At 42.0% G+C, this 24497-nt stretch overlaps 1 protein-coding gene across 1 annotated transcript in view; it reads right to left on the reverse strand.

The window, feature by feature from the left end:
* Positions 1-5591: 5591 nt before the first annotated feature.
* chmp1a (charged multivesicular body protein 1A) overlaps positions 5592-24497 on the reverse strand; it is a 28193-nt gene continuing 9287 nt past the window's right edge. Inside the window, exons 2-7 of the mRNA XM_068049186.1 lie at positions 22757-22776; positions 14858-14935; positions 11977-12123; positions 11136-11264; positions 10702-10895; positions 5592-7723 (exon numbers count right to left, since the gene is read on the reverse strand). Of these exons, the coding sequence (XP_067905287.1) occupies positions 7702-7723; positions 10702-10895; positions 11136-11264; positions 11977-12123; positions 14858-14935; positions 22757-22776 (590 nt within the window). The 3' untranslated portion in view covers positions 5592-7701. The remainder of the gene's footprint in view (positions 7724-10701; positions 10896-11135; positions 11265-11976; positions 12124-14857; positions 14936-22756; positions 22777-24497) is intronic.

A 24497-nucleotide genomic window follows, 5' to 3' on the forward strand; every position in this document is an offset into this window, starting at 1 on the left:
CAGGACCCGGGGACTTGTCAGCCTGCAGCTCCAACGATTTGCTCAGCATCACTTCCCCAGTGATTGTAATTTTCTTGAGTTCCTCCCTCCCTTCCATTTCCTGAATTACAGCTATTTCTGGGATGTTACTTGTATCCTCTGTGGTGAAGACTAATGGAAAATATCTGTTCAATTCATTTGCCATCTCTTTATTTTCCATTATTAATTCCCCAGACTCACTTTCTATTAGAATCATAGAGTCATAGAGTTATACAGCACAGAAGCAGGCCCTTTGGCCCATCGTTTCTGTGCCGGCCATCATGCACCTCTCCTAATCCCATTTTCCAGCACTTGGCCCATAGCCTTGTATGCCATGGCATTTCAAGTGCTCATCTAAATACTTCTTAAATGTTGTGAGGTTCCTGCCTCTACCACCTCTTCAGTGTTCAAGATTCCAATCACCCTCTGGGTGATTAATTTTTTCCTCAAATCCCCTTTAAACCTCCAGCCCCTTACCTTAAATCTATGCTCCCTGGTTATTGGCACCTCCACTAAGGGAAAAAGTTTCTTCCTATCTACCCTATCTATGCCCCTCAAAATTTTGTATGCCTCAATCAGGTCCCCCCTCAGCCTTCTCTGCTCTAAGGAAAACAACCCAAGCCTTTTCAGTCTCTCTTCATAGCTGAAATGCTCCAGCCCAGGCTTCAGGTGAATCTCCTCTGCACCCTCTCCAGTGCAATCACTATAGTGTGGCAACCAGAACTGTACACAGTACTCCAGCTGTGGCCTAACTAGCGTCTTATACAGCTCCATCATAGCCTCCCTGCTCTTATATTCTATGCCTCGGCTAATAAAGGCAAGTATCCCATATGCCTTCCCAACCACCTCATCTACCTGTGGTGCTGCCTTCAGTGATCTATGGACAAGTACACCAAGGTCCCTCTGACCTTCTGTACTTCCTAGGGTCCTACCATCCATTGTATATTCCCTTGTCTTGTTAATCCTCCCAAAATGCATCACCTCACACTTCTCAGGTTTAAATTCCATTTGTCACTGCTCCATCCATCTTACCAGCCCATCTATATCCTCCTGTAATCTAAGGCTTTCCTCCTCACTATTTACGGCACCACCAATATTTGTGTCATCTGCGAACTTACTGATCATACCTCCTATATTCACGTCCAAATCATTAATGTACACTACAATCAGCAAGGGTCCCAGCACCGATCCCTGCATTACACCACTGGTCACAGGCTTCCAATCACATAAACAACCCTCGATCATCACCCTCTGTCTCCTGTCACTAAGCCAATTTTGGATCCCATTTGCCAAAATGCCCTGGATCCCATGGGCTCTTACCTTCTTAACCAATCTCCCATGTAGGACCTTATCTACTGAAGTCCATGTAAACTACATCAATTGCTCTTGGACCAATGCTCACTTTGTTAACTCTTTTCTTTTTTAAATATCTACAAAAGCTCTTACTATCTGTTGTTATATTTCTAGCTAGCTTTCTCTCGTACTCTAATTTTTCCCTCCTTATTAATCTTTTAGTTATTCTTTGCTGTTTTTTATATTCTGTCCAATCTTCTGATCTGCCACCCATCTTTGCACAATTATATGCTTTTTCTTTAAGTTTGATACTAACTTCAACTTTTTTAGTTAACCACGGATGGTAGGACCTCCCCTTGGAATTTTTCTTTCTCGTTGGAATGTATCTATTCTGTGTATTCTGAAATGTCCCCTTCAATGTCTGCCACTGCATCTCTATTGACCTATCCCTGAACCTAATTTGCCAGTTCACTTTAGCTAGCTCTGCTTTCATGCCCTCATAATTGCCCTTAACTAAGTTTAAAATACTAGTCTCAGACCCACTCTGCTCTCCCTCAAACGGAATGTATAATTCAATCATATTATGATCGCTGCTGCCCAGGGGTACTTTCACAATGAAGTCATTAATTAATCCTTTCTCATTGCACCATACCAGGCCTAGTATAGCCTGCTCTCTGGTTGGCTCCAGAATGTGCTGTTCTAAGAAACTATCCCAAAAACATTCTATGAACTCCTCATCTAGGCTACCTTTGCCCATTTGACTTTATATGTAGATTAAATTCCCCCATGATTATCGCCATACCTTTCTGACAAGGACCCATTATTTCTTCCTTTATACCCCATCCGACCATGTGGTTACTGTTAGGGGGCCTGTACACCATTCCCACGAGTGACTTTTTGCCTTTATCATTTCTCATCTTAACCCAAACCACTTCTACATCCTGGTTTCCTGAACTTAGGTCATCCCACTCCATTGTGCTAATACCATCATTAATTAAGAGAGCCATCCGTCCACCTTTTCCTAGCTTCCTGTCCTTCCTAAATGTCATGTAACCTTCAATATGCAGATCCCAATCTATGTCATCCTGCAGCTATGTCTCTGTAATGGCTACCAGATCATACTTATTTATTTCTATTTGTGCATTTCTATTCATCGGTTTTGTTTTGAATGCTACGTGCATTCATATACAGAGCCTTTAGTTTTGTCCTTTTATTATTTTTGTAACCTCTATCCTTGTCTGCTGATTTACTCTTAGATTTGTACTCACTGTCCCTTCCTGTCACGGTCTGTTCATCTTTTCCCATATTAATACTTGTCTCTCTTGCCTTGTCTCTACTCATTGATTTACCACATCTTCCCAAATTTGATCCCTTGCCCCCACTATTGAGTTTAAAACCCTCTCTAATTCCCTAGTTATGTGGCTTGCTGGAACACTGGTCCCAGCACGGTTCAGGTGTAGACCGTCCCAACAGTACAGCCCCCACTTTTTCCCAGTACTGGTGCCAGTGCCCCACGAACCGGAACCCACTTCTACCACACCGGTTTTTGAGCCACCCATTCATTTTTCTAATCTTATTTGCCCTACTCCAATTTGCACGTGGCTTAGGTAATAATTCAGAGATTATAATCTTTGAGGTTCTGCTTTGTAATTTGGTGCCTAGTTCCTCATACTGACCAGGCAGAACCTCTTTCCGAGTCTTGCCTATTTTGTTGGTACCTACAGGGACCACGACCACTGGATCCTATCCCTCCCGCTCCAAGTTCTTCTCCAGCCCTGAGCCGATGTCCTGAACCCAGGCAGGCAACACAGCCTTCTGGACTCGAGCTCTTTGCTGCAGAGAACATTGTCAATCCCCCTCACTATAGTCCCCTACTAACACTACTTTCCTTTTTGCTCCCCCCACTTGAATAGCTTCCTGTACTATGGTCAGTCTGCTCATCTACACTACAGCCCTCGCTCTTGTCCATACAAGCTGCAAGATCCTCGAACTTGTTGCTCAATTGCAAGGGCTAAGGTTCCTCCACTCGCACCTTCGCGATCCCCTTACCTGCCTTACTCGCAGTCACACCCTCCTGTCCCTGCCCACTGACCAAAACAGATGACCCTATACTAAGGGGTGTGACTGCCTTCTGGAACAAAGTGTCCAGGTAACTTTCCCCCTCCCTGATGCACCGCTATGTCTGCAGATCAGCTCATCTACTCTTAAGTTGAAGCTCCTCAAACCACAGACACTTACTACAGCATCCAGGAGTTCCCACATACTGCAGCTGCAACACATCACCTCTCCTGCCACCCATATTGTGTTGGATGTATTTTTAATTTATAGTTCCCCTCCTTACCGAACTCCCTTCTTTATACTCTGTGCATTCCAGCAGCACTCGGTGCAGTCAAGCAGCACTGAGAGGCCCCTGAATTTATACTCTCTGAAAACAATGACAAGTTAGCTCTGCTAGAGCTCAGGAACCCACTCTATTTAAATATCATTTATTTGACTGGCATCATTGGCAACACATTGACTGTGCATCACATTCGATAGATAATAGCCAGAAAGTGGTACCTGTAGTGAAACACCATTCTTAGCTCGCTATACTTTATATCATGTAAATAAATCACTATGATTAAGGCAATCATTTGGTGAATAAATATGGCCACTACAAACTTACACAGAACTTTCACTCGAACTCAACAGCACTGTACAGGCTTGAACCTATCAGAGTGTGTGATTTTGTTTGTTGGCATAACAATATATTCTCAGAGGGAACTATAATTATTGATTCAAGGCCACTAAACAATCCCAATTTCATCACCTCAACTCCGTTTATCATCGAAGCAGTAAGAACAGTTATTGCTTTACATTAACGAAGCACAGGCTTTGTGTGAGTCTGTCCGCAAATTAATGCAATATCAATCACCAGTAAAATGTTGTCCAGCTATGCTGTTGTCACTTAGAATGAAGATAATCAAACTGAAGGAAAGAAATCAGTGCGAAAGGAGTCAAAATGTTTTAATTGCGAGGGGTATTTTATTTAACAAGAAAAAGCAAACAAAAAAAATAAAGTACTTGATAAACCAAACCACACTTGCTCAATATTTGCACATGTTCAGTGTTGAGTTAATTGTTAAATGATAGTGCAATTTCATTTCTGAAAATGAAAATGGTGTTAAATGCAATGTGGGAAATTATAATGTAAAGTTTTGCCTCTGCTTGAACATGCCAACAAATCTTAAGCGTGAAGTGCTTCATATTTCACTTTATAGAATGCAAGAACTGCTTGCAATTTGTAGGATTTTAATGCATCTAATGTTTAACATACAAGCGTCCCACTTGTTTCAGTATCCAGTCACTCATTTCTGGAAAGAAAATGTGTGAACATTGAGCAAGGACAGACTGCAACTTGATGTCTCCAATCCCAAGCCTGCTAAAACAGACATGAAGAATGTTCATGCTACAAAGTAACCAGAGGGTTGCTGCAGCATATATAAATTAAATTTACCATGAATCACTGGCTTAAGGAGGTGCACAACAAATACATATTTTAAAGTGTAGATTTATAAATTAGAATCACTGGTGATATTGCTCTTGGAAAAGACAAACTTGGCAAAATAGCACTCAGGGAAATGTCAAATGTGTACTGGTTGTAAGCCATATGTCTCCTATAATGCATTATCTTTAATGTTGATGCCTGGACTGGGACAGTCATGCTCAAAATTGGTTGAAGCTATCCAAAAATGTTACACATGCACCCCCTTGTGGCAGGATGCTGTTAACGTCCATTCCTCCCACATACTAATAAAAACAGCAGACAAGGATTTAAGTTCTTTATTTCAAAATATAAACACATTAAAACAAAATCTGAAGTCAACTTCCACATTAATCTGCATATAAATAATCAAGTTACCCACCAAAAAAATCAGTGCCCAAAACAAACATATTATGCGCAACCACACAATATACCAACAGAATATATTTATTTCAAAAGAATATTAACAAAAAATACCAAGTACCTACTTAAGTGTTTGGAAAAGTCTAAAGAGTGAATTTATTCATATTACCATTACATACTTAAAGTACAAGAACGAATTACAAGTATACAAAAGCAAAATACTGCAGATACTGAAAATCTGACATAAACTCTGAAAATATCGCAGGTCTGGCAGCATCTGTACAGCGAGGCAGAGTTAACATTTCAGGTTGCTGACCTTTTTTCCAGTTCTGATTCTCAATAGATGCAGCCTGAACTGCTGAGTATTTCCAGCATTTTTGCTTTTATTTAATGAATTACCAAGTTTGGAGTATTTTTTTTTAAAGCATTTCCCATTTTTTAGGCAGTTTAGTTCAATAAACTTTTCAGGAGGTACCTCTAATCTCACGGTCTACGAACAGGTTAATATTCTATTTTACACCAGCATTCAGATACCACTAAAACAATGTTGTAACAAAATAATTTAAAGGCATTATTTGTATCTTAAATTAAGCCAATAGGAGAATCAATTAAAACTTGACCAGCAACTTTAGTGTTACTGTTTTGACACAATCTTTCAACAAGTTTGGTGATTAAGCAGAGCCAATTCCTAGTTATTTTAGCCTTTTACGCTACCATTTTCAAAACTGCAGCCTGTTTTGGAAAAGGATTTCTACCCAAATGTGTTCATCCTTAATTGTTGAAAATTGAGCAGCAAACTACTAGCATGTATTAGCATAGAATCCATGTTTGAAATAAATTGGTAGCTATACCATAGAGCTCTAGAACAAGTGATAATTTTAGCACTTGATTTTGCCTCAATAGTTTTCATTAATACAAGACAAAAATCACGTTGAAATGGACTTGGTTGCAATTCGTTTATGTCCTTAATCTAAAGATTGCTGAAACAGCTGAAGCACAACTGGATGAATTTAGGCCACCTGTTGAACTGATTATAGGCTATCAACCTAAAATCAAAGCTACACCATAAATAAAACAAATTGTTAGGCATTTCTGACAAGATTTTACATGTCGGTATGAAATATTTTAACCAGATAACATGTAAGAATTGACAATTTTAGAGTATCAACATGACAATGAATGTTTCCAAAACTTTTGAAAACTTGGTCTCCAAAAGCACCATTACAAAACTCCATGGCTATTGCCATATTGAACACTCTCAGATTGGCACAACGGGGATTTCATATCTGATTTCCCCCCCCACCCTCCCCCCAGTCTGAATGATCAAGTCCCTCCAGGTCTGAACTGCACACATTCAAGTTACAATTTAAAAGGAACATGCAAGTAAATTGCGCTGTATGTTATTTTGTATCCCAAAGTGAGCATACACCAGCTACTTGAGAAAACAAACATTCTAGAAAATACAGTTAATTGTAATCAGTATGTAATTGCATGGCTAATATTTCTACAAGCTAATTTTGTTAATATATCAGCATTTTAAGAAAAACAGGACAAGCATTACATAAGAGGCACTTCTTAAATAAGGCCAGATTTTGTTCAAATTCTTAGCTGTTTATACAACTGCAGCTCTTAGCTATGTTAGTGTTAACAGAGCAATGGTTGATAATAAACCTACCCCATAAATGATATGAGGCGCGTCAGGTCCACTCACAGGAGACACCCAATTGTTTGTCGATGTTCTAAAACAAAACATATCAACCAAAAGCATGCATAGCTAGAGCGGCCCACCACCCTATTCTCTACAGCAGAAAAGGTAAAGAAATTTTATTTCCTGTTCTTTTGAGCCTTTTGCTCATGCACAGAAGACATCAGCACATCTTACTGGAAATGAGAGTCTGCCGCAAGAGTGTACACATTCTGCACGACAAATTCACTTCAGAAGGTACAGACAACACAATATTTAATCCTCAGATATTTCAAGTTTTCTTTCCCCCACCCATCAAGAAGTTTGCAAATTTCTTCAGCATTTTATAAAACATCGAATAAAGCTTCAGATGGTCACTGATCCTGTGCATGTTGATAATGTTGTCCTGATAATAACCAAGTCATGTGGGTCTCAGAGTCAAGATTGCAAACATGCAGTCAAGTATAGTAATTTCACTATAGCTTTGAAGCATGCTTGCAAGTCAATTCGCATCTGTACATATTAATGTAAAAGCATAAAGGGCTTGCCTGTCGGCAAAGGATCATTTTATTTTAAATTCAGTAATAAGTGATTACAATTTTACGATCTGCAAATCCCTTAAAAGCTCACCCTTTAATATACAAATTCTCTAATTCAGACCAGCTTTTATAAGGGTTTAAAAGTGAAAGCAACCAAACTAATAAGTGAAAAATAAATGTTTTTGGCCATTATATAGATTGTACATTTAAGTGTCACTGGAACATTGTACAAAAGATGATGTCGGATCATACACAATCAGGATTAGATGCCAACTCCACCTTCAATTCCTCAGAGCAGCCAACCTGGAAAAGAACATTGAAAAGTCACAAAAGCGTCAGGAAAAAACAAAATTACTTATTCACATTGTAGTTTTTAAATGTTCAGACAAAGCTATAGATTATGGTCTGCTACAAATAAATAAATGTTACCCTCCATTTTGAAACCTATTTTTTTCATGAGGGGTGTGGTACATTAATACCATTTCAGTGATCATTTTAACAAAGCGCTGAACAATTACTGCCAAAGCTGGAAAACAGGAATGTGCACTACTCATTCATTATTACTATTAGATCACAGCTCTATAAGTACTAGCTGATCACCTTTGCCATTGCAAGTGAAATTGTGTTTAACCTGCCCTGTTCCTTTAAGGCATCTTCATGGGGGAGACGTGGCATAAATTGGTAAACCCTGAAGACAATTATCGATCAATTACTGGAATTTAGCAGCTCTTTATAAATCAGCAGTTACTTCCTTTGAAGAGAGGCTACATTACCAAGATCAGAAGAAACAGCAGGAAATGACGAGCTTGCTTTCTCTTGTTGAGATCTGCTGCTGTTTTATTCATGACGTGAACCCAAAAAGACAAGTGTGACACACAATTTGCATTGGTCCCAAAGCAGGACACTCGTGTGACAGCCATGTGCTGAACCCAAGGCATATAATCTGTGGTGTTGTGCACAGGAGGCATGGAATATTAATTGTAATATTTAATTATTAATCTAGCCTGTCCCATTAAGGTCACTGCTCAGGTACTCTTTGCAGAGGAAGTAGTCTAAAGAGGTTAATTCAAATTAAGTTATTGTTGCTGGAAGTTTGTCTAAATCAAAAATCTGCTCCAGTCCTTTTCATCTCAACCATTTCTCCAGGTTACTACAGCCAGAAAAACTGCTGGGTTTCTTTCTCAGACATTTTTAAAAAATTGTTCAATTGTGATTTGTTGGTGTGTTATACAAAGTGACATCTGGAGAGTGGTCAAGTTCGATTTATATAATCTAGAAGTTGCTCATAGTTAAGATAGATACATTTTATAAAGACAAAAGCACAGGAAGAGGAACAGAAGCAGCCCCTTGAGGCTGTTTTGCCACCATCCAATGAGATCATGGTTGATCTGTATCCTAATTCCATCCACCTGCCTCGGCTCCGCTTCCCTCAATAATTTGGCTTCCAAAAATCTATTGATCACAGATTTAAAGCTTTTAATGGAGCTGGCATTCCGCTTGTTGTCGGAAAATGCTCCATAGGCTCCCACCCTTTGTGTGAAGAAGTGTTTCCTAACTTCTCTTCTGACTGGCCTAGCTCTGATTTTAAGTCTATGTCCCCTTGCCATAGACTCCCAGTGGAGAAAAATTGCCTCATCAACCCTAACGATTCCTTTCAAGCATTTAACACAATGTATTATTCTGAAGTGGAGCTGTGTGCAACATGGAGTTCCTATGATGCCCCAAAATCCAACTGTTGTGCCTTCTTGGTCAGTTTGAAGCAATTGCTCTTAGGACCTCTGATCAATTAGGAGTCAAAATGCTGTTTACATAAAATTTGAAGCAAATTAAAAAGTGAGAGATGATGGGCTCAAAATGATTACTATTGACCATGGCCATTCTATACTTCCCTGCTAGACAAGTTTGAGTGGAGTACCTTTATTACTGGGAGGTTGAATAGTTTTATAGGCTTGGACAGCCATACTGGTACAGAGAAAATGTAAACCAGCATGAATCAGGTCAATTTCTGAACAAATGATCTTTTATTTCAGCTTTTGTCCTGCATTCAAGTGCTATAATCAGCAAGTCAAAGTTAATCCAAGAAACACTGCATGAAGTAATGGTTCTAATCAGGTCTTTAAAAATTCCAATGCCAAAATCTAAAACAAATTCTTTTAAAAAAAAAAACCAGTCCTATGTTGCATTATTTGTCTATATTTATGATATAGAATGGTAGAACAATGTGTTTACATAGAGGTTTTATAAACTTTCTCTCATTCTGGACTTTTGCCAAACCTCAACAACTCAAACTTAATTATGGTAGAGCAACAGTCATAGACTGAGGGTCCAATGGAGAGCTGACATTCTATTTAGGCACAACATGGACAGTATCAAATTGAACAACCCTTCAATACAAAAGAACATTATGAAAAGGCTGGCAAGAATTGATAATCTACCACAAGGTCAGTTGTATATTTAGTAAATACTAATCTATAACTCAAGGAGCGAAACACATCTGTGAGCAAATCTAATTACTACTTGAATTCTATTGCACTTTATAAGATTAAACAAGAATCTAAAGAGACTTCTATTTTCAGACCTTAGACACAGCTGTGGAGTCAGAAGTTGTTTAGGGCTGACAGTAGAAAAGGGGATCTTGGCTCTGCCTAGGTTGTACAGCAGCAGACAGTGAGCGCAGAGTATGGCGGTAGCATGGCAGGAGCACCAGATAGTAGGTACAGAGAGCAGACAAGGAAAAGGCCTCAAAACAAACTGCAAACCAAGGAATCAAGGGGGTGGGGGGCAGTGGATGAGGTAGAACAGAGGTGCCCGCAATGGAGGCAGAAGTGGGTGGGAGAAGTGTGGGAGAAAGTGAAAAAATAGATTTTAATTAATACTTACCTATTCTCACCTTTTAACAAGATGATTGGCAGAGGAGTTCGATAAAACAGGAATTGCTAGGCTACCCAGTGGCTTTGAGAAAGAACTTCAGCCTTACCAATCATTACTGTCATATTCCATTGAAAAATCCTTTTAAACCAGCATGCCAATCACGTAGAACTTCTCAATGGAATGTGGCAGAACATAGCAAAGTTAATAATAAAATTAATAATGTCACTGCCAATTATATGTATTTCATAGTGCATTAGGAAATGCCCATGCAAGCTCATACAACAAAACCTATGTGGGCCAAGTTGAATTACTTTTCCCAAGGATACTATAGTAAGGCTTATCAAAATCTACAATCTAACTTTAACGTTATATAAAAATAATTTAAAATGCAAGTGCCCCACAGCTCCCACCTTTTGGAAAGCTGGTCCTCCTTGTCCTGTTCACGAACAGAGGATTCACCAAGTGATGCTGCACCTTCTGGAAGTTGGTTGAGTTGGTCCATGACCTCCAGACCATTCTCCTCTGCAATTTGCATAATGAGACTATCGACCTGTTCTTGAGGAGTGGTCAGTGTCATTGCAGAGCTCATCGAGTCCTCCATCACCTAAAAGTGCAAACATGCCACTGAGTAAAATGCTAGTAATAAGTTGAGCACAAATTTATTCTGAACAATAAAGATAGGCAGAAAAAAACAAGAGAAGCAATAAGAATCATTCCAACAGTATACATGCAATGAACAAAAACATTTGTGGAAAATGTGCAATATTTTAAGAGTAATGGAGGATCCAAAAGATACACACAGGTTTCACTGTAGTCTTCAACTATGTAAAAATGAAGTACTTACTGAAGTGTGGACGTCAAGGTTTTGAACCTGTTGTTCAAATTTGTCCATTACAGCAGAAATCTTTTGTAGGTCCATGGATTTCAATGCCTTATCCAGTCCTTGTGTGACACGTGCCATATTCTTAGTAACCTAGATATCAGAAAAAAGACCTAAGTTCGTTTAAAAGTTGATCAGTATGAGATTGTCATTATTGAAATGGTGTGTTACCTAGGTCTCAATTATGAATCAAGTGCTCAACAAGTTGTACATGTCCCAAAATCGATCCTAACCATCCAGCTTAAGTGCGCATCATTAGCTTTAATTTTTCAATGAATAAATATTTATATATCCTCTTGTCAGAGCAATCTAGAATCTGTGGCACACAAACCAAGACAGCATAGTAACTGAGATTGCACCTTCAACAAATTTGCCAATCCGACTCCTCTCTTCAGTTTCTCCACCTATATAATTGCCTCCAAGGACCCTTGTGCTCTCCACCTCCTGCCGACCCAAGTTCCTTTGCTTCACCAAAATTCTAACATGTATTATCATGTCACTGATCCTTCCTGACACTATCCTAGTTACGCAGCTATCCCAGTATCCTTTCCATTCTGAAATAGGTTTCATTAAAATAATAGGTTAATTCCACAGTGTGAGGGAGCCCGAGAACAATTCCTTTGAACTCAAAATTAGTGTAATAGGGGCATTGGGCAGGACAGACAACTGCCTTATGCACTCCAGGTCCCATCAGCACTATTTGCATATCTGCAGCGCATAGGCAACCATTAAGAATCAAAGCCAGTACATGAAGGATGGTAATGAATTCTTTTAGAAAATCGAGTCACCAACAGCGATATCATACCCCTTTCATTGTAACTGCCGTCTGCACCTTCGATGCTACTGCATCTACTCGGGAAGCTGTCCGTAACCAGTTCAGCCCTTCATTTTTCTTTCTGATTGCATTTTCTGCATAGATTTTTGCTCCTTCAATGTTTTTTTGTTGAAGAGCCTTGGGGAAGAAAAAGTAGGAAGGTGGTTACTTAATATTTCACCTTTTTTTGCTGCTTAAAACTGGAAACATACAACTGAAACTGTACATCTAACAAAATATACATTGCGTAAAACATAATAAAAATGACAAATGTAGAATTTAAGTAAAAACAAAAACAAAGCTGTACAGATTAAAACGCGTGAACTTTCATGGGCCTTTTCTGTGATGCCATTAAATGCTGTACAACTGACCATAACAACTGTACATGACAATTACTTGCATATTTGTTAAATGTGAAAATGTCATTATATTTGACAGTTGTCACGCTCATGTGACGTACAGCGATTGAAATACAGAACCCAAACTGAAGAGTTATATAAAATTGACTTTTCCTTTAAAAAGTGGACAATGTGCTGACAAATGGCTGCTGAAGGTCAAATGACTTGGCCCTGTATATTCAAACTATCTTACTGTCAGATGAGGACAAAAAGATACATTCCAAGCTAAGAAGTGCCAATTATACCCATCCTGACTCCATCACCATGCATTTTTGAATTGAATGGGTTCTTTTGAAACAAAGAAGGTGGAAAATAGCCACATACTGGGCCATTGTTGGTCATCACAGGGAAGGGGCTCTGCGTCTCCCAACAGAGGCAACATTTTGACCTTAAAAAGTAGCTCTCTGGAGAGAGAGAGAGAAAAATAATCAGATCACCACCACTAATAGGCTGTCTAGCTGAGAGACCCAGCAAAAGTCAAAGAAGCTGTGAATTCTACACTTGAACGCGTGCAGAAGGGATCCCTGTCTCCAGTCTGAAATCTCAAACACCAGAGAAATCTACAAGCAACACAGGCCTGCAACTTTAAAAGAGAAACTGACCTTCCAGAAGATTCAACAAGTTTACCTCACTTCAAACTACTTATCCCTTTTCCTCTCTATCGGTCTCTTCTTGCGTGCACGGCGCGACCGCACGCACGTGAATGCGTGCAGTTGCAACAATTTTGGGAATGAATATTACTCAATAAAAAGTTAATCTTCTGCTTTAAACGTACAAGAAAACCTGTTGCTGTCTGGTTATTTGACAAACAAAATACAAAGGTTAAAAGCCTAGTAACAAAAACACTTGCTGCAGTCAGTTGGGAGGTGAATAGTGGGAACCACCCAAACCCCTTACCATCTGGCCATAACACAGTTCAGCCCTACTTCCAACTGGTACAGTTACAATCATAGAATGTTTATGGAACAGAAGGAGGCCATTCAGACTCATGTCTGTGCTGGCTCTCTGCAAGAGCAACTCACCTAGTCCCTCTCCCTCACCTTTTGCCCGTAGCCCTGCAAATCTTTACTCTTCAGATAATTATCCAATTCTCTTTTGAAAGCCTTGATTGAATCTGCCTCCACCACACTCTCAGGCAATGCATTCCAGAACCTAACCACACACTGCGTAAATAAGTGTTTCCTTGTGTCACCATTGCTTCTTTTGCCAATCACCTTAAATTAGTGTCCTCTGGTTCTTGACCCTTGCACCAACTCTAACAGTTTCTCCCTACCTACTCTGTCCAGATTCATGATTTTGAACACCTCTATCAAAGCTCCTCTTCTCAAAGGTGAACAGACCCAGTTTTTCCAATCTATCCATGTAACTGATCATCCCTCGAACCATTCTTGTAAATCTTTTCTGCACTCTCTCTAATGCTTTCACATCCTTCCTAAAGTGTGGTGCCCAGACTTGGACACAATACTTCAGTTGAAGCCGAACAAGTGTTTTATAAAGGTTCATCATAACTTCCTTGGCTTTTGTACTCTTATGTCCATATTTATAAAGCCTAGGATCCCAAATGCTTTATAACTGCGTTCTCAACCTGCTCTGCCATCCTCAATGATTCCTGTACATATATCTCAGATCCCTCTACTCCTGCACCTCTAGAATTGTAACCCTTTATTTTACATTTCCTCTCCTCATCCTTCCTACCAAAATGAATCATTTCATACTTCTCTGCATTAAGTTTCATCTGCCAAGCGTCCACACATTCCATCAGCCTGTCTATGTCCTCTTGAAGTTTATCACTATCCTCATCACAGTTCACAACATTTCCAAGTTCCGTGTCATCCAAAAATTTCAAAATTGTGCCCTGTATACCCAAATCTAGGTCATTAATATAGATCAGGAAAAACAGTGGCCTGAGCATCAACCCCTGGGGAATTACACAATATATCTTCCTCCAGTCCGAGAAACAACCGTTCACCACTACTCTCCGTTTCCTGTCATTCAGCCAATTTCGTATCCGTGCTGTCAGTGTCCCTTTTATTCCATGGATTTTAACTTTTCTGACAACCCTGTTATGTGGCACTTTGTCAAATGCCTTTTGGAAGTCCACGTACACCACATCAACCGCACTACCCTCATCAACCCTCTCTGTTACCGCAACAAAAATCTCAGGCAAATTAGTTAAACACAATTTTCCCTTAACAAATCCATGATGGCTTTCCATAATTCCTCAACATTTGTCTAAGTGACTGTTAACTTTGTCCCGAATTATTGGTTTCTAAAAGCTTTCCCACCACCGAGGTTAAATTAATTGACCTGAACAGAATGGGATCTAATCAACAAGCGATGAAACCAATAAAAATGCTATCCAGTCCATTCAGCTGATTCTATTTGCTGCATTAAAACAATTATAAGAATGTAGAATGTGAATACATTGGTTGTAGCTGAGAAAACCAACTAAAATATGTAAAGTGAGCACTAACCTTCTTCACTTTAGCTTGTTCAGATTTGGAGTCCTTTTCTGCCTTCTTGGCCAATCTCTCCAGCTGTTTTGATGTGAACTGTAAAAGATTAAAAAATTATGAAGTAACTTTCCATAATACAAAGCAAAAACCAAGAGCAAAGTAATTCTTCCAGTAAACAGTCCTCCCTGCCCCAGGTTTTGGGCATGGTTCCCTGGTACGTTATTCAAGTGGTCATTTTTTATGTGTGACCCTGAACGAGCGTCAATAGTCTTAACCACAGATAGCATCATAATTGAGCCGCAGTCCATACACCTACCCAAACATACTAGTGCTGGAGAGAAGAGAAGGGATTCCTGGACAATGATCAAGACAAGAAGCCCTGCTGCTTTTCTTTCCATAGCCTAGGCATATGGGGCTAATAGTAGTACCCTGCACCCCTCAGCTTTTCTGCCTATGATCAGCTAGCTCAGTGAGATCTGCAATTAATCCTGCAAATTTCTAGGTCTGAAGCCATGAGGTATATTTTCCCACTAAGACAGAAGATTAATAATCAACAGTACAAATTGTTCACAGGCGAGATTGTTATCCAGATATAATGAACCCAGAAAGATTAAGCTTCATGCATGTTTTTAAATCTGCAAGGAGGATACAGAATAGGAGTACTCCCATCTACATCACTCACTCAGGAATGGCTAAAGGAAAGCAGTATGATCACTTTAATTAGAGAGGGCCAAGGGTTAACTATTAGAGCTGCTGTCAGATGATGGAGAAGGTAAAGAGATAATTGCTTTAAATTTATTAATCCATCCATCACATAGCTACAAATGATAAACTTACATTTATAGAGCACATCATCACCTCCTTAGAGCATCTCAAAGTACTTCACAATCAATATCTTACTTTTGAAGTGCATTCACTTATGTAGGCAAATATTGCAGTCAATAGGACAACAAAGTCCTGCAAACAATAAATCAATGAAAGACCAGTCATCTGTTAATTTAGGGAGGAACATTGACCAATGCACCAAGACAGCCTGCAAAAGACCTGGGTAACATTCAGGTTGAGGCTGAGAACTGGCAGATAACATTTGCGCCACATAAGTACCAGGCAAAAAAGCCCAACCACCTCACCCTGACATTTAACTGCATCACCATTGTCAAGTTCCCAATAGGACTGGTCACCACTGACCAGAGCTTATCTAACTCATGGCTAAAGGAGCAGGGCACAGGCTGGGTACTCTGTGATAAGTGGCACCCCACCTGTTCCCTCAAACCTGTCCACAAGGATCAAATCAGGATTGTGATGGAAAACACACTGTTTCCCTGAATGCATATAGCCACAAAGGTCAAGAATCTCAACACCATCCAGGTCAAAGCAGCTTCCTTTTTGGCACTCTTGTCACTGGACTCATGATCCAACCCATCCACTACTACCACAATGTGGCTGCAAGATGTACTAATTATAGGAAAAACTGAAGTAATTCAACAAGCTTACTTGAACAGCCAACCCTAGCCTCAAAACCTCTAAAACCAAGATCACAAATTCAGCAACATCTTGGAAATTACACACAATCCTGCTAAGGACGTACAGCACTGGGTGTTAATCATCTAAATTCTGTAGTACCCAACCCAACAAAATTGAGGGGACACCATCACCAAAATCACTATGAGGGGTTCAAGGAAGCAGCCCACTTTCTCAGGGAACTACACGAGCAAAAAAAATGTGGCCTTGCCAGCGTTAGCATCATCCCTTAAACATGATCTTCCTTTAAGAAATCCAGACTGGCTTTAATTAGCCCGCATTTGTGCATGTGACTATTAATTTTGACCTGAATTATTCTTTCTAGAAATTTCCCCACCACCGAAGTTAAACTAGTAGTTCGTAGTTGCTGGGCTTATCTTTACATCCTTTTTTGAACAAGCATGTAACGTTTGCAATTCTCCAGTCCTCTGGCACCGCCCCCGAGACTAAGGAAAACTGAAAAATTATGGACAGCGCCTCCGCATTTCCACTCTCACTTCCCTCAGTATCCTTGGATGAATCTCATCCAGTCCTGGTGCCTTATCCACTTAAGTACAGACAGCCTATCCAATACTTCCTCCTTATCAATTTTAAACCCTTCTAATGCCTGATTTACCTCCTCTTTTACCATTGCCTGGATTGCATCTTCTTCCTTGGTAAAGACAGATGCAAAGTATTCACTGAATACCTCAATTATGCCCTCTGCCTCCATGCATAAATCCCCTTGTTGGTCCCTAATCAGCCCCACTCCTTGTTTTACTATTTATATGTCGAGCGAGGGAGCCGTGGTTTACTAAAGAAGTTGAAGCGCTTGTCAAGAGGAAGAAGGCGGCTTATGTTAGGATGAGACGTGAAGGCTCAGTTAGGGTGCTTGAGAGTTACAAGCTAGCCAGGAAGGATCTGAAGGGAGAGCTAAGAAGAGCAAGGAGAGGACACGAGAAGTCATTGGCGGATAGGATCAAGGAAAACCCTAAGGCTTTCTATAGGTATATCAGGAATAAAAGAATGACTAGAGTTAGATTAGGGCCAATCAAGGATAGTAGTGGGAAGTTGTGTGGAATCAGAGGAGATAGGGGAAGCGTTAAATGAATATTTTTCGTCAGTATTTACAGTAGAGAAAGAAAATGTTGTCGAGGAGATTACTGAGATACAGCCTACTAGGCTAGATGGGATTGAGATTCACAAGGAGGAGGTGTTAGCAATTTTGGAAAGAGTGAAAATAGACAAGTCCCCTGGGCCAGATGGGATTTATCCTAGGATTCTCTGGGAAGCCAGGGAGGAGATTGCAGAGCCTTTGTCCTTGATCTTTATGTCGTCATTGTCGACAAGAATAGTGCCGGAAGGCTGGAGGATAGCAAATGTTGTCCCCTTGTTCAAGAAGGGGAGTAGAGACAGCCCTGGTAATTATAGACCTGTGAGCCTTACTTCGGTTGTGGGTAAAATGTTGGAAAAGGTTATAAGAGATAGGATTTATAATTATCTTGAAAAGAATAAGTTCATTAGCGATAATCAGCACGGTTTTGTGAAGGGTAGGTCGTGCCTCACAAACCTTATTGAGTTTTTCGAGAAGGTGACCAAACAAGTGGATGAGGGTAAAGCAGTGGATGTGGTGTATATGGATTTCAGTAAGGCGTTTGATAAGGTTCCCCACGGTAGGCTATTGCAGAAAATACAGAAGTATGGGGTTGAAGGTGATTTAGAGCTTTGGATCAGAAATTGGCTAGCTGAAAGAAGACAGAGGGTGGTGGTTGATGGCAAATGTTCATCCCGGAGTTTCGTTACTAGTGGTGTACCGCAAGGATCTGTTTTGGGGCCACTGCTGTTTGTCATTTTTATAAATGACCTGGAAGAGGGTGTAGAAGGGTGGATTAGTAAATTTGCGGATGACACGAAGGTCGGTGGAGTTGTGGATAGTGCCGAAGGATGTTGTAGGGTACAGAGGGACATAGATAGGCTGCAGAGCTGGGCTGAGAGATGGCAAATGGAGTTTAATGCGGAAAAGTGTGAGGTGATTCACTTTGGAAGGAGTAACAGGAATGCAGAGTACTGGGCTAATGGGAAGATTCTTGGTAGTGTAGATGAACAGAGAGATCTTGGTGTCCAGGTACATAAATCCCTGAAAGTTGCTACCCAGGTTAATAGGGCTGTTAAGAAGGCATATGGTGTGTTAGCTTTTATTAGTAGGGGGATCGAGTTTCGGAGCCACGAGGTCATGCTGCAGCTGTACAAAACTCTGGTGAGGCCGCACCTGGAGTATTGCGTGCAGTTCTGGTCACCGCATTATAGGAAGGATGTGGAAGCTATGGAAAGGGTGCAGAGGAGATTTACTAGGATGTTGCCTGGTATGGAGGGAAGGTCTTACGAGGAAAGGCTGAGGGACTTGAGGTTGTTTTCGTTGGAGAGAAGGAGGAGGAGAGGTGACTTAGTAGAGACATATAAGATAATCAGAGGGGTAGATAGGGTGGATAATGAGAGTCTTTTTCCTCGGATGGTGATGGCAAACACGAGGGGACATATCTTTAAGTTGAGGGGTGATAGATATAGGACAGATGTTAGAGGTAGTTTCTTTACTCAGAGTAGTAGGGGCGTGGAACACCCTGCCTGCAACAGTAGTAGACTCGCCAACTTTAAGGGCATTTAAGTGGTCATTGGATAGACATATGGATGAAAATGGAATAGTGTAGGTCAGATGGTTTCACAGGTCGGCGCAACATCGAGGGCCGAAGGGCCTGTACTGCGCTGTAATGTTCTAATAGAAGACTTTGGGATTCCCTTTCATGTTAGCTACCAGTCTCTTTTCATACTCTGTCTTTGCTTCTCTTATTTGCTTCATCACTACCCCAGTGAATCTTCTATATTTAACCTGGTTCTCAATAGTATTTTCTACCTGACATCTGCCACAAGCACACTTTTTCTTCTTTATATTAATTGCTATCTCTTTTGCCATCCAGGGAGCTCTGGCTTTGTTTACCCTACCTTTTGAGGGAACATACCATGACTGTGCACGAACTCTCTCTCCTTTGAAGGTAGTCCATTGTTCAGCTATCATTTTCCCTGCCAACTTTTGGCTCCAATTTATTCAGCCCAGATACATTGCTACACCATTGAAGCTGGCTTTCCTTTTCCATAGTCAGCCTAAACATTATAGAGTCAGCCTAAAACTTATAGAGTAATTTACTGCACAGAAGGAGGCCACTCAGCCCATCAAGTCCATGCCAGATATCCACAGAGCTATGCAGTCAGTTCCACTCCCCGGTTCAATCCCCATCGCTCTGCAAGTCTATTTCTCTCAGGTGGCCATTCAACTTCCTCTTGAATTCATTGATCGTCTCCACTTCCACCACCCTTGTGGGCAGTGAGTTCAATGATGCAATGTTCACTGTTCCCTAAATGTTCTCCTACTGGCACTTTATCCACCTGTCCCACCTTATTCCCAAGAACCAGGTCTAGCAGTGCCTCCTTTCCCATTGGACTGAAAACATTTTGCTGTAGAAAATTTTCCTGAGCAGTCTAGGAACTCTTGCCCCTGTCAAATTAGTTTAACCCCTCCCCAATAGCAGTAGCAAATCGCCCCGCAAGGAACTCAGTCCCAGCTCTATTTAGATGTAACCCTTCTGGCCGATACAGGTCCATTCTCCCCCAGAGCCAGTCCCAATGTCCCAACAATTTAAAGCTCTCCCTCCTGCACCATCTTTCTAACCACACGTTCATCTGCTTTATATTCCTGTTTCTATATTCACTTGCGCGTGATACTGGGAGTAACGCAGAGATTACTACTTTTGAGGTCCTGCTTGCTAATTTCCTTCCTCGCTCCCTGAATTCTGACTGCAGGACCACATCCCTCTTTCTGCCTAGGTGGTTCATACCGATGTGTAAAGGCCTGCTCGGGTCTGCAAGAAAAAAACCCGACCTGAACCTGAAAGAACAACATCTGAGTCGAGCCCGACCCGGCCCGAGTCCTTCCATTTTTTCCCGCGCCCGACCATCAGTTAACTTACCTTCCATTTTTCACTTTCTTGCTGATCTACACAAGTTTAAAATAACTGTAACAAAACCACCTTTCTAGTCAAAAAATTGCATTAACGGTGGAGCCACTTAGCTGTGATGGAGCGTGTCCGACCCGAGCCCGAATGCTGGACCCGGATGTGCAACCCGACCCAACCCCGACACATGTCGTCGGGTCCTGTCGGGTTCAAGTCAGGTAGCAGGCCTGTAACAATGTGAACCACGGCTGCTGGTTGTTCACCCTCCCCCATCAGGGTGCTCTGCAGCCGCTCAGTGACATCCTTGACCCTGGCACCAGGGAGGCAACACACCATCCTGGATTCACTTCCCCTAACAATCAAATTGCCTATCAATATTGCTCTTCCAGTCTTCCTTGTACCCGCACCTCGCCCCGAACAGCTGAGCCACCTGTGGAGCCATAGACTTGTCTCTGGCTGCACTCCCCAGATGAACTATCACTCTCATCAGTATTGTTGGAGAGTGGGATGCACTCAGGAGATGGCACAGATTTAAAGTAATTGGTAAAAGAAGCAAAAGTGACATGAGGAAAAACTTTTTCATGCAGGGAGTGGTTTAAGGTGGTTAATGCACTGCCCGAGAATGTGGTGGAGGCAGGTTCAATTGAAGCATTCAAAAGGGAATTAGACTATTAGCTGAAAATGAAGAATGTGCAGGGAGCAGGCGGAGGAATGACACTAAGTGAATCGCTCGTTCAGAAAGCCGGTTCAGATATGATGGGCCAAATGGCCTCCTTCTGCACTGCAAAAATTCTGTGATTCCTGGAATAGATGTGCCCTGCTAGTCTTCAAATAGGATCGCATATCACCACTTCAGACAGACAAAGCTTTGGTTTCGTATCTTGTCCAAAAGATGGGACATCGAACAATGTAGCACCCCTTCAATACTGCCGAAAAGTATCTATCTAGATTATATATCCAAGTTCCGAAGTAGGGCTTGAACCCACAACCTTCCCACTCAGGAGACAGAGTTTGTTACCAACTGAGCCAAAGAAGAGTAAGAGATGACTGACAATACTGCTGAAAAAGGTTGCGAGAAGACTCAAAAAGGTGGAAATATGAGCAGTAGGGTCAAATGGCTGAGGGAACAAACTGCAGTGTCGGGCCTTGACAGTTAAGGCTGTGCTACCAACAGAGGTGGGAAAGAGAGAGGAGCAGTGCATAGGATATTGGAGTTGTAGAACAGCAGCTTATGGGATGGAATTCAATGGGGTTGAGAGCTATTGAAGGTCAGTAAGGGCAAGGATGATGGACAAACGGTATATCTGTGTCTCAATGCAAGATTAGCAATCTGGTAATACAGAAGTAGTTTAGTTTTAGTTTAGTTTAGTTTAGAGATACAGCACTGAAACAGGCTCTTCGGCCCACCGAGTCTGTGCCGACCATCAACCACCCATTTATACTAATCCTACACTAATTCCATATCCCTACCACATCTCAACCTGTCCCTATATTCCCCTACCACCTACCTATACTAGGGGCAATTTATAATGGCCAATTAACCTAAGTAGTATGAAGTTAAGGGTGAAGATGATAGAGCTTGCAAATATCAATATACTGGTATATTGATAGTAAGCTGACATCATGCTTATAGATAATATTGGCAAGAAGGAACATAAAAATGAAGAAATGGAGGGGCTGGAAAGAGACCAATGACTAAGCTTAGGGAAATCTGAAAGTCGCCACATGGGAGTGGAAAGAGAAGCTGTTGCTGGAGATACGCTGGCTATTTATTTTTATTTTATTTTTTATTTAGAGATACAGCACTGAAACAGGCCCTTCGGCCCACCGAGTCTGTGCCGATCATCAACCACCCATTTATACTAATCTTACATTAATCCCATATTCATACCACATCCCCATCTTCCCTCAATTCCCCTACCACCTACCTATACTAGGGGCAATTTACAATGGCCAACTTACCTATCAACCTGCAAGTCTTTGGCTGTGGGAGGAAACCAGAGCACCCGGCGAAAACCCACGCGGTCACAGGGAGAACTTGCAAACTCCGCACAGGCAGTACCCAGAATTGAACCCGGGTCGCTGCAGCTGTGAGGCTGCAGTGCTAACCACTGCACCACTGTGCTGCCCAATAGGAGTGGAACAGAGAGTGTAGCCCCCTCGCTGCCCCCCTCCCCGAATGGTGGGTCATGGAGCAGAGGTGGTGGAGGAGGATGAATTAATCGATCCTGTTGCTGTAGATACGTTGAAGTCAAGAAGCACTAATATATACACACATAAAAGCCTGCTGCATTACTGTACTTCAATCACATCATAGCCAACTTGAGAGATATGAAAATGATCATTTTATATGAAAATGGACATTTGATTCATTTCTAAAATAGAAAAAGCAAATTAGAATTTTAGTACTTACCCGTAACTGAAACAAAGTATCTGTAACAAAAAAAGAAATTTAAATATGATTATTGATACAGTGCACTTGTTAACACAAGGTATCAAAAATTTGCAACTAATGTATTTAAAATATTTGTACTGCCAAGGATAAGGCATCTTCTTTGGTCGACAACATCCTGTGGAAAACTCCGAGAACAGTATGGTATTACTGGACCAGCAACCCAAAGGCTAGGAATTCAAATCCCACCATAGCAAGTTGTGAACTGTTAATAAATACTGCCTTGCAAGTGCTGCCCAAATCCCAATAACAATTGAAAAGAAAATGGGGACAGCAACAGAGGGAAAACATAAGCCCGATTCCACAGCGCAAACATATCAACATGTCTGATGGCGACAATAGATTGCTTAATAATTGAAATTTATGTTTTCATAAGAACTACTTTGGATCACCTACTAGACTGCACATCAACATAACTTTGTACATTAGCAAGCTTTATGGCATGCAAATAGGATTCTCAGCTCCAGTCTAACAGCACCACATTGTCTACTCACATATCCACAACTGGCTGATTTAAAAAGATAAAACAAATACATTAAAATTTTCACAGCTAAGCACATTATCTAGACCAGAAGGCAGAGATCCCAAGACCCAGTTCTCCAAATACCTAACTTTAGTACTTAGGCTGATCAGTTCAAAACACTCAATGTTCAAACATTCCCCTCCATCATGTTTTGATATACATTACGTTATTCCCAACTGCTCTTTCAGTGTTAAAACAAACATTCTGAATCTAGCTGCACCTTTAAAAATGATACTCGAATTGGATGCTGTCTTATATACTATGCAGTGAATTTTCTTGCAATCAGCAGAAATATTCACCAAAGGCTCGACTGTGGGTAGTCCAACAGACACTATACCATAGATTTTGCCATGTATTCCAACAAGCTTCAAGTTACATCAAAATTTGGCAATATCTTTTAGGCTGCATTTGCTGACAATGCAACCACGAGGTGGTGCTGCAATGGCACACGCGTAAATGCAGCCTGTGCCAGTAAAACGTCGCAGTCTGCGATGTCAGGCAGCTGCCAGGATTAAAGATGGCGCTGCTCAAATAATCACAAGTTGGCAACCTAAACACATGGTAGCACACAATGGCCGGAAAGGGGGGGGGAGGGAGGGAGGGAGCGAGCGAGCCGGCCGGAAAGGGGAGGGGAGGGTGGGGACGAGCGGGGAGGGGAGGGAACAAGCGGGGCGGGGAGGGCACGAGCGGGGCGGGGAGGGGAGGGAGGGAGCGAGCGGGGAGGGGAGGGGAGGGGAGGGAGCGAGCGGGGAGGGGCGGGGAGGGGAGGGGAGGGAGCGAGCGGGGAGGGGAGGGGAGGGAGCGAGCGGGGAGGGGAGGGGAGGGGAGGGAGCGAGCCGAGGTGGGGAGGGGAGGGAGCGAGCGGGCCGGGGTGGGGAGGGGTGGGGAGGGGAGGGGAGGGAGCGGGCCGGGCCGGGGTGGGGAGGGGAGGGAGCGGGCCGGGCCGGGCCGGGGTGGGGAGGGGAGGGAGCGGGCCGGGGTGGGGAGGGGAGGGGAGGGGAGGGAGCGGGCCGGGGTGGGGAGGGGAGGGAGCGAGCGGGGAGGGGAGGGGAGGGAACGAGCGGGGAGGGGAGGGGAGGGAACGAGCGGGGAGGGGAGGGGAGGGAACGAGCGGGGAGGGGAGGGGAGGGAACGAGCGGGGAGGGGAGGGGAGGGAACGAGCGGGGAGGGGAGGGGAGG

The sequence above is a fragment of the Heterodontus francisci genome, chromosome 17 (assembly GCF_036365525.1).
Source record: "Heterodontus francisci isolate sHetFra1 chromosome 17, sHetFra1.hap1, whole genome shotgun sequence".
Taxonomy (NCBI): domain Eukaryota; kingdom Metazoa; phylum Chordata; class Chondrichthyes; order Heterodontiformes; family Heterodontidae; genus Heterodontus; species Heterodontus francisci.